The 13,959-nt window shown below is 41.2% G+C and overlaps 1 protein-coding gene across 4 annotated transcripts in view; it reads right to left on the minus strand.

Moving 5' to 3' along the window:
* The window catches only part of Rbpms (RNA binding protein, mRNA processing factor), a 176,788-nt gene that overhangs the window by 54,278 nt on the left and 108,551 nt on the right, over positions 1-13,959 (minus strand). For all 4 annotated transcript variants that reach the window (XR_006150755.1, XR_006150754.1, XM_042699996.1 and 1 more), the window contains exon 5: positions 5,963-6,113. Coding sequence is in view for 2 of the 4 variants with exons in the window: in XM_042699996.1 (XP_042555930.1) it covers positions 5,963-6,113 (151 nt within the window). In the remaining 2 variants the exon portion in view is untranslated. The remainder of the gene's footprint in view (positions 1-5,962; positions 6,114-13,959) is intronic.

Genomic DNA, 13,959 nt, shown 5'->3' on the forward strand with positions numbered 1-13,959 from the left:
CCTTTTTTTTTGGTTGGTCTTGGGGCCTGAACTCTGGGCCTGGGCACTGTCCCTCAGCTCTTCAGCTCAAGGCGAGTGCTCTGCCACTTGAGCCACAGCACCACTTCCAACTTTTTCTGCTCATGTGGTGCTGAGGAATTGAACTCAGGTCCTCATGCATGCAAGGCAAGCACTCTACCACTGAGCCACCTTCCCAGCCCCTTTATTGCCTTTTATATTTACTGGGAATAAGACCATAAGAAGAAATAGAAATCTGGCAAGAGAGAAAGAAAGAAAGGAAGAAAGAAAGAAAGGAAGAAAGAAAGAAAGAAAGAAAGAAAGAAAGAAAGAAAGAAAGAAAGAAAGAAAGAAAGAAAGAAAGAAAGAAAGAGAGAAAGAGAGAGAAAGAGAGAGAGAGGGAGGGAAGGAAAGAAGGAAGGAAGGAAGGAAGGAAGGGAGGGAGGGAGGGAGGGAGGGAGGGAGGGAGGGAGGAAGGAAGGGAAAAGAAAAAGAAAGAAAGAAAGAAAAGGAAGGAAGGAAAGAAGAAAGGAAGGGAGAGAGAGAAAAGAAAGAAAGAAAGGAAAGAAAGAAAGAAAGAAAGAAAGAAAGAGAAAGAAAGGGATCCATGTACATTTTTCTTTTCTTTTTTTGGTGCCAGTACTGGGGCTTGAAATCCTTTAACAATTTCACTCAAGGTTGGAGCTCTACAACTTGAGTCATTCATCTACCCATTTCAAGATTTTTGCTGGTTAATTGGAGATAAGATTTTCAAGGACTTTTCTGCCTAGTTTGTCTTCAAACTTAGATCCTTAGCTCTCAGACTTCAGAATAGGTAGCATTACAGAAACTGAGTCACCAGAGCCCAGCTCCATGTGCATTTCTATAGGGGCTAGATGTTAAGTGCAGAAATATAGACCAACTAAGGTCTCATTTGAAAGGAACAAACAATAGGCACATAAAGACACACATTCTTACATACACAGACATACATGATCATATAAGTGGTCCACGCAGTACTAAGTGACCCTTTTCTAGCTTTTATTCTTTAATCTCATCCTCAGGACACTATGGGTAGGTGCAATCACATGTTCAATTTTATAGCTGAGAAAATAGACACACAAGAGAAGAAAGGTAACTCCACCCAGTAGGTGACAGGCCAAAACTTAAGTCTGGGCTCTATCACTTGCTCTATTAGTTTGCTAAGGCTGTCATAACAGACCACCCACAGGTTGGGTGGCTTAAGAAGAAATTTATTTTCTCACAGTTTTAAGGCCAAAGTCCAAGATCAAAGCACGAGCAGGACTGTTTCTCCTGAAGCCTCTCTCTCCTGGGCTCAGATAGCTGCTTTCTCCCATGCACATGGCCTTTGTTCTGGGGACCAGCAAGCCTGGTGTCTCCAGCATAATATGAGGGCAATAGTCACACAGGATCAGGCCCCAAAGGCCCTTGAGCAACATAATCACCTTTAAAACACATTTCCAAATATGGTTACATTTTGAGGGCTCCTAAGGGTTGGAATTCCAACCATGAATATTGGTAACACAATTTATCCAGTAATAATTGATGACTGGTAAAACTATCAAGATTACTAGACTAGACCTCAGATTCTTCAACCACAAAACTAAGCCACGTACAGGGCACTGATTGCTCCGCCTGTAATCCTAGCTACTCAGGAGGCTGAGATCTGAGGATCACAGTTCAAAGCCAGCCCAAGCAGGAAAGTCCATGAGACTCTTATCTCCAATAAACTACCCAAAAGCTGAAAATGGAGCCATTACTCAAGGTAGGAGTGCTAGTCTTGAGCAAAAGAATCTCAGGGACAATGCCCAGGTCCTGAGTTTAAGTCAAAGGAATATGGGGGCAGGGGGTGGGGGAGAAACAGTACCTGAGAATCAAATGAGATAATTCACCTAAAATGCTTACTGGTATCTCATCTACAGTGTCATTTTGTAAATGAATACAAAAACCCAAAGAGGGCGACTTGAGTTGACTTATATGTCTTTAAAGGAGAGTTTCTCTTTTTTTGCCAGTTTTGGGGCCTAGACTCTGGGTCTGGGCGCTATCCCCCATCTCTTCAGCTCAAGACTAGTGCTTTATCACTTGAGCCACATTGCCAGTTCTGACTTTTTCTGCTTATGTGGTGCTGAGGAACTGAGCCCAGGGCCTCATGCATGGAAGGCAAGCACTCTACCACTGAGCCACCTTCTCAACCCCGAGAGTTCTTTTTTTTTTGATTTTTGGTCAATTGTGGGGCTTGAAGAACTCCGTGCGCTCTTCAGCTCAAGGCAAGCGCTCTACCACTTAAGCCAATGTGCCACTTCAGGTTTTCTAGTGGTTTTCATTGGAAATAAGAGTCTCACAGACTTTCCTGCCCAGGCTGGCTTTGAACGGAGATCCTCAGATCTCAGCCTCCTGGGTAGCTAGGATTACAGGTGTGAGCCACCGGTGCCAGGCTCCCCGAGAGTTCTTATAGTACAGAAAACTACTTTCTTATACAACCTATGCATAAACTAGGAGAATTATATAATTTACATATTTTGTCTTTGGTTCTGAGAGTCTAACCTAGAACCTTGCACCTGTGGCCACTGACCTAGTCTCCATCTTTAATTGCTTCATTCATTGTGTTCAGATTTTATTACATATCTGGACGTAAGAAGAAGTCCAAGTTAAGGATTCTATTAGTAAAAGTTTAGTATTCTAAATATATTTACTGAATTATAGCACTACTGTCCTGAAAATGTATAGACAATGTTTCAATCCTCAGGAAAGGCAACCTAAGTTTTATAAAAAGCCTTTAAAAAATAAATTGGGACACTACACCACAGAGAGTACATCTATAAACTCCTGAATGGCATCCTAGCATACTGTTTTATCTAGCTGTCTTCATAATCTCGGACACCTCCCAGTCTGAAGCCAAGGTCACCAGTTCCTCTGCCAAGCTGTGAAATGTGGTTTCTGCATTCTTCATGCAGAGCAGACAGAGTTGGTATATTCAGCAGATAGGACAGTCGGATGTGGGGGCACAGCTTGACTATGCTGCAGAACCTCTAAAATCCTTCACACTCCAAATTTCCCTGAGCATGGTGACCCTCGCCATATCCTTGGACTGACAGCCCTGTCAGGTGGCAACCACAGCTTTGTTCTCCCGCAGGGTCTAGTACACCTGGTACTTGCAATTCAACAGGTATTTGTTGAGGATGGAAAGTTCAAACAAATGTATGTTGTATAATCAAATCATAGAACATTCTTCCTTTAGTACTTTCCAGACACTGCCCATGTAAGAATACCGATTTTTAAAAAAGCACTTACAGGGCTGGGAATGTGGCTTACTGGCAGCGTGCTTATCTTCCGTGCATGAAACCCTGGGTTCAATTACCCAGTATCACATAAACAGAAAAAACTGTAAGTGGTGCTATGGCTCAAGTGGTAGAACGCTAGCCTTGAGCACAGAAAGGCTAAGGGGCAGCACACACAGGCCCTGAGTTCAAGCCCCAGGACTGGCCAAAAAAAAAGAAAAAGAAAAAAAGGACATAAAATTCTCTTTCAGGGTCTACAACACAGAAGCCGCCAAAGCTTTTTCACTTCCCAATTTTGACTCCATCCCTGTATACACTGACAGTAGTTAAACTGACCATTTCTAGTACGAATTACAGGTACAATGCAATAATGTATGCTGAGCAGACCGTCATAGCCTTCTTAAAATGCAAGGAGCTTCCCGGAAAGCAACGACTGCTTTTTGCAATGACAGGGAAATTCACAATTCCCAGAGGGAAGGGTAATGGGTCACAGTGGAGTTGTTGCTCACTAGGGGAGCTGCTATATTAAGAGGAATCATGCTAACTTTTATTTTCTCAAGAACGTACTGCTATCTGATTGTTTTTTAACTCCAAGTTTGTTTTGCAAGTTTTGACCCTGCCATGGAAAATATCACTTCCGAGCTGCTCTGTACAGGGAAGGGAAGTGAGCCGTCTGCCAGAGCTCTGCGCCTGGTTCCCCGCACTGGAACTTCAGGGAATAGAAGGGTGCTCAGCTTTGCATCTTCTTTGCATCCTGTTGGGAACCAGCTGTCACCTCCCTGAGCTAGCTACTTCACAGCAGGTTCAGAAAAAGGTTGCAGGCTCCAAAAACAAAAGCACTCAACAAACAACTAAAAGGCTAATTGCCAACTGAAAGACTCTTCCTGTCCAAATTAATCTTTTCAAGTCGCTCAGATCTGTAGGTAGCAAATGTCACTAAAAAGCAACAAATTATTGTCAAAATGCTCATGTCTAAAATTTCAAGCTGGGTGCTGGTGGCTCATGCCTGTAGTTCTAGTTACTCAGGAAGCAGAGATCTGAAGATCATGGTTCAAAGCCAACCCATGCAAAAAAAGATTGTAAAGTCTTATCTCTAAAAAGCTGAAGTGGAGCTGTGGTTCAAGTGGTAGAGCACCAGCCTTGAGCTTTTGAGAAGGCTAAGGGAGAGCAGAAGGCCCTGAGTTGAGGCTCCAGAACTGGCACCAACAAAAAATTCAAAAAAGATAGAAATAGGTATACAAATAGTTCTATAATTCTTCAAATAGCAAAATTCAAGTTTAATTTTATCCATCCACTGTAAGTTATTTATTATTTTTTTTTTTTGGTTGGTCATGGGGCTTGAACTCTGGGCCTGGGCGCTGTCCCTCAGCTCTTCAGCTCAAGGCGAGCGCTCTACCACTTGAGCTACAGCGCCACTTCCGGTTTTCTGGTGGTTTATTGGAGATAGGAGTCTCACGGTCTCTCCTGCCCGGGCTGGCTTTGAACCGCGATCCTCAGATCTCAGCCTCCTGAGTAGCTAGGATTACAGGCGTGAGCCACCAGCGCCCGGCTGTAAGTTATTTATTAAATATATATAATACAAAGACTGAGCTCAAGCTTTAATGCAACTGCACTTCAGTTCAGATTTTCTCCCCTAAATAAACAGAAGTTTCCAGTTTCCCCTCACACATGAAAGAACAAAATATTTTTCCCCCTATTATAACTTCCTGGCTTGATCGACAAATTTGTTTTAGAACATGTTTTAGAAACTCTTATCTGTTAAGTTTCCACTGACCAGCACCAGCTTTAACAGTGACTGAACTACAGAATGATTAACTCCTATGATGACCTGATAAAATCTGACATGCACATGACAGAAGACTTGAAACACATTGTTAGGAAAGCAGGAGAATCACAATCATGTGGTTTGAAAAGAAGATCAAGAACGATGAGACAGAAACATTCCAAACCATTGCAAGTAACATGGGCCTTCATGAGTGCCTACCATATTAAATCACTCATGGCTCTGCAATGAAAAGGAAAAGCTTAAGTCTGTATTATCATGCCTCACTTCTACCACTGATTGAGCCTGAGAAAGAAAATTAAGACTGCCTTTGTAAGTTTTTCAATCAAAGGCAGAAATTATAGTCTGGATGTTACCCCCCTAATTAATGTGGGGTACAGGACTGGTTTATCCATTAGTCAATGGCCTTACCCAACTAAAACAGGATGCCCCAGATTTCCTTAAAAGCTGACTGGTATGGATCTGCTGGAACTGATTTTTCCAATCTATGAGTTCTTTTGTGTGTGTCAATTATTCCCCCTAGAGTTATGGCTAAGCTCTCTCAAAGGCAGAACAACTGGCTTCTTAAAGTTTGCTTCTTTACTCTCAGTAGCACTATCTTTGCATTCACTTGAGGAAAAATGAATGCTGAGACTCAATTGTTGGGTCCACATAAGGCATACTCACAATGGTCCAGCTCACAATAAGGAAGTTCATGACCTAACAAATGAAATTTGTTGTTACAGTTCTACCACCTTTTGAGATGGCCAATGACCAAGACTGCCATACTTAGAATTCAGACAGCAAGAACAAACAAGCTGTAGAGAAATCAGCCAGGACCGTGTCCCATGGTGTAGTCTCATAAGCAGCACACGGACACTTCTGTTGTAGCTTTGTTTGCAAAATGAAAAGCAGATTAACTTACATGGCTCTCTGGCAATGAACTGAGGTACAGTGTTGGGCACAGGAGTACTGGGGTTTGGAGTCCCTACGAGTTTGTTCTTGGCCATCTTCGTGTTTGCCTTAGCAAACTCTAGTCGTAGTGTCTGCGGAATTTCAGGATCAAAGCGGATGCCCTTTAGAAATAAAGAACAAATGGAAGATGTTTTCATTTCCTTAGAGTCCAACCAGAATGGTGACAAAATAAACACACCAGTAAACCCTGGCCTATCAGGAAAAAAGGTCAGCAAGAGCTCTCATTCCATTTGCACAGAATATACAAAAGCCCACAATAAGATGTGTCCAGAAAAATCAGGACACTTATATACTAAAAATATTAGTTACATGGATTTACAACTATCTTTTTCTTTCTCTGAACAAAACTATCCCGTTTTAGGTTTAAATTTTTAGTCAAATAAATTTCTAGCACAGTTAAAAACTTGGATTGCTACTTGTGAAGATATGATTGTAATACATTTGACCATGAAATATTTTGCAGCAATCAAGTCTGACACCTGAAATCCTATCAGGCCTGCGCTCTGACCAGTGTTATATATAAACAATGTAATTCTTCAATGTCTTTTAGTTTATTACCTATAAATGGAGGGAAAAAATCTGGTCTCATTTTAACTCAAGAGATTTACAAAGGTTTTATTTGGCATTACTTGGAAGACAGGAATTAATCAGTTGCAATATTTTAAGAATACCATTTGATTCCACTTCACTCAGACATTTATACAAAATCTCAACAGTTTAAAGAAGGTCCTGATTCTGATTATAGTTGGCTTACAACTACAGGGAAAGCCAAAGGATTACACAGACCTAAGAGATGACAGTAATTTCAATTATCTTTGTCCCTGTTATAGCAGTTGACCTAAAAATAAAAATCATTTTGATAACACAATTCATAAACACTATAAACAAAATTTAAAGCTGGGCATTGGTGGCTCACACCTGTAATCCTAGCTACTCAGGAGGCTGAGATCTGAGGATTGCACTTCAAAGCCCAGGCAGGAAAGTCCATGAGACTCCAATAAGCCACTAGAAAAACAGAAATGCCACTGTGGCTCAAGTGGTAGAGCACTAGTTTTGAGCTGAAGAGCACAGAGAGAGCACTCAAGCCCAGAGTTCAAGACCCATGACGACCAACCAAAAAAAAAAAAAAAAAAAAAAAAAAGATTTATGACAAGAATAATGGTATTTGGAACCCTCCCAGTAAAGAAAGTCTTCAAAGTAGTGCTGTGGCTCCTGTGGTAGAGTGCTTGTCCTTGAGCTGAAGAACTGAAGGACAGCTTCCAGGCCCAGAGTTCAAGCCCCACCGTGGACTAACTAACTAACTAACTAACTAACTAAGTCTTCATTACTAAGTCTAACCAAGAACTAATGAAAACTGTGTTTGATGCCATTAACTGTGGATCCTAATAACAATAACAAAAAGAAATCCCAGAACCGTACACTTATGTACCCCCAAAATAGACTTGGGTCCTGTGTTTTCTCTAATCCTGAAAACAAGCAGCCTACAAACACAAGTTTTCCATTCAGTGCTGTGAATGTAGACATGTGGGCCTGATGATCCCATGTCACATTTGTTCTTCTTTTAACTTGAAAAGTAAAGCGCAATGGCCAGGAGAAATGAGGAAGAATCATTGTCATTTAGTAAATGGAGAAGAACAACAGGCCATCAAGAGCTGCTCAGTTCCAGAGATGCAGGAACAAGTCTGGGACTGACTAGATGATGACAGCTGTGAAAGGAAATGGGGGTGGGGTGGGAGGAAAGAGATGTCCTCAGGGTGACACAGCACCAGCCATAGCTCTGACCCAGAGACATCCCGAGTGGTGGGGTGGGATTTCTTCCTGAGCCTGATGTCATTCTCTCAGGAGAAACCAATTCAGCCAGAGGAATGGGGGTAGGGAGTGGGGGAGTGCACTTGTGTAGATCTAACCAATCAAAGTGAAAAGGGGTGGGGTATTAGGTTTCTGAAACATAAAAGGAACTTGCTCTCTGTAACTGGTCTTGGTCTCCTGGTTGCATGGGGGAGACTTCAGGTCTAGAAGGTTGCTGGAGTACAGTGCTGGGGAATCGATGACAAGTAGCTCCCACGTGTGTATGACGGGGTGTGGTGAGAGTGTACTTGTCTGAATACAGCGTACCTTGAAATGACAGCCAATACAAACACTTGTTTCTCAGCAGAGACCATAGATCTTCAGGTCCATATTTGGGAGTATTTATTCTGTTGGGGTAGTATCTCTAATAATACATGCTCCTCATCCTAAGCTAGTGAAGTAACTCCCGCTTTAACTTGGTTTCAGGACAATACTGAGGTCTCCCCCATACAACCAAAAGACCAAGACCAGCCAAGGCACATCAACACAAAGACCTTAGTTGGCCACTGGAGATGAGGGAGTTAACATAATAAGGAAATGGTCTGTGGTCCTGTCTTAGGCAATGAAGCTGAACATCTGAATTATATGCCTAGTACAGTTCACTGGCGTTCCAGAACTCACAAGGCTCCACACGTGCTTGCCCCATCCTAAAACATGCTGAACTGAGTCTCCCTGCCCCCTTCTTCATACCCGTCTTTTTAGCTAAAATAACATCAACATCATGTTCCAAATCAAAGTTCCAGCATCCTTGTTTGACAAAAAAAAAAAAAAAAAAAAAAGCTCAGAAGTTAAAATGACCTAATTTGTTTGGCAGCTTTTTTGGAGGCCAGAGGCTTAGAATACAAGCCACATTCCTCCAACATCTTTAACAGCAGTACCATATTTGGTAATCAATATCCTGCTCAGCTAAATTTCTATCCATAGGGATTAGCCAAGTTCCAAACATCTTAAATGCTGAAGGATGAAGAGGAAGAGACAGAATGGGCAAGGGAGGGAAAACATTCATATGATGACGAAGGAGAAAAGAAAAAGAGAAAAGATAGATGAGGAAGACACAGATAAATAAAGTACCTTGTGATTTTAATTAAAGCCTAAGACTCTTGTCTGGGCAGAGTAACTTCGTATTAACTGCTGTCAGGATAAGATTGTTTCCAAGTGAAAGGAGAGTCTGCATCTCCCAAAGTCAACTTTTCCTCTCAACTTATGATTTACAACCATGTCCTATTTACACGGACCCAAAAGGAGTTTTTAGAAATCACTATGAAATCAACTGGAAAACAAACACTTATTTATAAACCAAACCAATCTGACTGACCTCTGCTACAGACAACAGTTTCCACCAGCCCAGTTTAGTAATATGTGATATGCAGAGACTGAACTCCCTTGTGGGTTGACAAGGCAGTGTTGACAACAGTGTGTTCCTGGTAATCTAGTTATACTCAGTACACTAGGATGGTGCCAGGCAGAAGGTGCTGGGGAGGGCAGGGAAGGCATAACGAGGAAATGATGGAAGAGTAGAAGTTCACCAAGTGGCCATCAAGATCAGTGCAGGAAAGGGCTTAACAAATGGCTGCATGACAGGATGCAGAAAGGACTGCAGAGCACAGACAGACAGACAGACAGACAGACAGACACACACACACTCACAAGCGCACTCATGTGTGTGTGTGTGTGTGTTCATCCTGAATGTACGGCGCCAAGATCTCAAACATCAGCGTGCACTCACGATCATTCGGAGGACTTTCTGAACAGAGTGCTGGGCTAACTGCAGTGTTTTTGATTCGCTAGATCCGGGTGGGACTAGAGAATCTGCGTTTCAACAGGTTCAAATTATACTAATACTACCTGTGGCAAGAACTAAATTTGAGAATCATGGTAAATGAAGGTAAGTATAGTGGTAGCAGGAAAAAGAAGTTCATAACAAAGTGGCAATAGACTGGATCTCAAACAGCCAGAGTAGCCCTAAGAGGAGAAACTGGGTACGGGAGCTGCCCTGCTGGTCTTTTTCCTATGGAAGGGTACCTGGGGTCCACTGTTGGTCGTATTCTCTTGCTTCTTTGATCAAAGCTGACTGTTTAGGGGATGGATGATACCCGGTTTCTTCTGTGTTAGCATATCACCATTTTTTCTTTAATCATCCTCTCTTTCTCCTCTGAACTGTTTAAGATGCAATTATGAGGTTACTTTTTCCCCTAAAATCAAGGACACCTGTTTTTCTGAACCAGGATCTAACCCAGAATCATAATCAGCATTTACTTGCTATCTTTTCCGTTTTCTTTCATTTAGAACAGGTCTTTAGTTCTTGTCTTTCACGATCTTGACATTCTTGAGTACAGGTTATTGGTTTGGAATACTATCCCTCAATTTGGCATTATCTAATTTTTTTTCTTTTTTTTTTAAACTCCGGTTGTGGGCTTTTTTTTTTTTTAAATTACAGAACGATATTTTGGGGCTACAGATATAGCTTGTTTCTCATCAAGTCTACTATTAGTATAATAGCAACTATAGGGCTGGGAATGTGGCTCAGTGGTAGAGTGCTCGCCTCACATGCATGAAGCCCTGGGTTCAATTCCTCAGTACCACATACACAGAAAAAGGTGGAAGTAGCACTTTGGTTCAAGTGGTAGAGCACTAGCCTTGAGTCAAAGAAGCATGGGTACAGAGCCCAAGCCCTGAGTTCAAAGCCCCAGAACTTGCAAAAACAAAACAAAACAAATCAACAACTATAATTCTAAACTGGTATTTTAGTAGTCTCATTTTCTACGTATCATTTTCTGTTCCAAGAAAAGCTTTCACTTTATCCTCTTTATTATTCATTTACTTAAATTGGTACCGACATATATATTGGTATTTTATCATATGATTTATAATTTACAATTCATTTCTATCTACCCGGCTGTCATACATTCACACCATCTACGGCTCCTGAACTCACTGGTTCAATCAACTATGGATTCAAAATAACCAGAAAAGTTGAGCATGGTGGCTCACATCTGTATTCCTCGTACTCAGGAGGTGAAGGCATATAAAGATCTTGGCCTGGGCACCAGTGGCTCACACCTTTAATCCTAGCTATTCAGGAGGCTGAGATCTGAGGATTGAGGTTCAAAGCCAGCCCAGGCAGGAAAGTCCATGAGACTCTTATCTCCAATAAACCACTAGAAAACTCGAAGTGGCGCTGTGGCTCAAGTGGTAGAGTGCTCCCTTTGAGATAAAGAGAACAAGGTCAGTGCCCCCACAACTGAACCCCCCCCCCCAAAAAGATCTTGAATTCAAGGCCAGTATTGGCAACGTAACAATAAAATCAGTTGTACTGTACATTATATATTTTTTAAAAAGCAGAGAGAATGAGAGAACAGATGATACTGTACAAAAGGAAATGTATTCATTACCTGACTCATATAATTGCAATCCCTCTGTACACCAGCTCTATGGTAACAATAAAGTTAATTTCTTAAAAAAGGCAGAAAAATTGGGTATGTACTAAGTGTACCTTTTTCTTGTCACTATTTATGGATTTGCAATTCTGACAGTTTAAGAAACAAACATCTATTATGGAACCCAGATTGTCCCACACAGGTAAACACATGTGTGAACTCATGCAAACACACATGCTCTCATATTTGCATCTATTTCACTGCAGCAGTTAGACATATTAAAGTTCATACTGAAAGCAATAATTTAATCTAACACCACAAGGTTATCTCTAGCCTTCTCTATGGCATAATGGTAACTCCTTGGACAGATTTTTAGCTCTCATTATCCACTCTATTAACTTATTTGCATAATACAAAGGTGTACATTAAGTGGTTTCAAAATTGCAAATCAATACCACTAGAAAAAAGACACAAAACTAATGGCTACCATTCACTATTAATGAGACTCTAAAGGGAAAAAAATATGCACACATGTTCAAGAAATGTTGATGACGAATGGGGCAAGCACGTGTCAAGTATGTCTGAAACCCTTAGTTTGAGCTCTAACACACAGGAAGGAGAAAAAAGCTTTCCTTATCCACCCCATCTCTGGTGTGTTATTTGTTTGAATTATACCATGATTCATTTGTTTTTGTTTGTATTCAACTTGGGGTCGGTAGAGTCCTAGCCCTGAGCAAAACAAGATCAGAGACAGTGCCCAGATTCTTAGTTCAAGCCCCAGAACTGGCACCAAAAAGGTGATTTATCAACCCGTTCATCTGTTATGTTTTATCTGTTTAAGAGCAAGTTTTATAAACTTGAGTCAAAAAGCTGAGCACTCAGGATTTTAACTAGTTCCTGACTTGCTGTGACTTTAAAATGATAAAACTCTTGAATGAAGCTCTAAGTAATTTATAAATACCTATAAATATCATTTAAATGTTTTTCAATTTTTAATTAAAATACATTAAAGTTTTAAAATAAAGACTGTAAAGTGAGTGAACTTAGTGGAAGGCACCTATAATCCCAGCTATTCAGGACACTGAATAGGTAACTCTGGCAACCTAAGCTGACCCTGGATAGAGACAAGAGAGGACAGGGAAGGAGAGCACAGAAAGATAACTAGAGCTAAAATCGCTGTGACAGACACTGCTGTAGGGCTCTGGCCAGACTCAGGGAAGGGCCTATTCTCAGGACCAAGTTATGTTTGATGCTTGACTTCTCCTACCAATCTGAAGTCTCAATATAGGTAGATCCTATTGGTCTTTTCAGTGCTAGAAATTAAACCCAGGGACTTACACAGGGCAGGCAATCACTGTAGCATTGAGCTACATAGTTAGCCACCATTAAGTAGACTCTGCTCTCCTAGGGAAGATAGCCATAAGCCACATGCTTCACTAAGATGGATGATTTAAGACAGTGTAAAAAGTGCTTAAAACTTGTCTTGTAAAGAACTGCTGAGAAATACTGACTCCTTAACGGGGCCACAAAAATAACTGGGAGTAGGACAAAGGGTAGACTCCTCCGTTTTGTATCTTTATCTCTTGACCTGAGCCATTCTCGAATGTAGTCACCTTTCAATCAACTTGAGCTCCCAAGAAATTCAAGATTGACCTGTAAACATCTATAAACTTGTATAAAGAAAGTTACCAGCAGCATACAAGGCTTTTATCTAATACAGTCTGTTGACAGGGTTCCCTGGTTGGTTCTAATAAGCATGGTACTGCGCTTTTCTCCATGGCCCACTCCAAACCTGCACACTGCAGGTCTATACAATGTGGGATCCAGAGACCTCGAAGGAACGAAAGAAATGCCCTTTGCTTAATACAAGATTTAACAAATTTTCTCTAATACAGAATAAGAATGTCACTGGAAAATATGTAGAGAATATTAAGATCACAACGTGTATGAAAATGCATTCTCTTTTACAATAACCTGTTTGGATCTTAATATCTGCATCTTTTCATTTTTTTTCCCCTTTTCCCAACATCATCCTACCTACTCGTACAATTGTAAAACCCACATTTCTCTAAGAGCTGCCTTGGAAGAGACTTTCCTTGGAAGAGACTAACAAATATTCAGAGCTGTTTCCTAACCTGGTCCCATCATGTGGTTGGTAACCCTACCATGTTCCCATTGCAGTCCTAATCAGTGACCACGTCTGACTCTATAGTATTTTTATTCCCTTCTTCTCTCCCTGTACCGGATACCTAACTCAGGGTCTCGTGCTTACTAGGCAGCACTCTATTACTTGAGTCATGTCTCCAGCCTATCCTTATTTTGCTCTCATACTAAAAGGTAACTTGGTAGTACAGTAAGACTAGAAGAAGAGGCAGGAAAATGATTTCCTTCCAAATTATCAGAAATTACCAAGCACTGAACAAAAAAGTTGACTCAACATCATGGATTACTGTAAGCAGTGGCAACATAAACTGGTATCCATGGGGAAGGAAGAACTCATTCAACTCTTGGGTAAGTCAAAAGAATGGTATGCTCTGGGGATGCTCTGCAGGCTTTGTAAGGCCTTGAGATTCAAATTCACTGAGCTCATGGCATGGTTGGGCTTTAAGTAAACAACCATCTGGTTTCTCAGCAACCTCTTGGTTTGTCCCTAAGACAGACAGCACTGCTCCAGGATGTGTCCTCTCCCCCCAGTTGACCAGGACAAGGTAAAAGAGAATGA

The sequence above is a fragment of the Dipodomys spectabilis genome, unplaced genomic scaffold, assembly GCF_019054845.1.
Source record: "Dipodomys spectabilis isolate Male_0828 unplaced genomic scaffold, ASM1905484v1 ptg000009l, whole genome shotgun sequence".
Taxonomy (NCBI): domain Eukaryota; kingdom Metazoa; phylum Chordata; class Mammalia; order Rodentia; family Heteromyidae; genus Dipodomys; species Dipodomys spectabilis.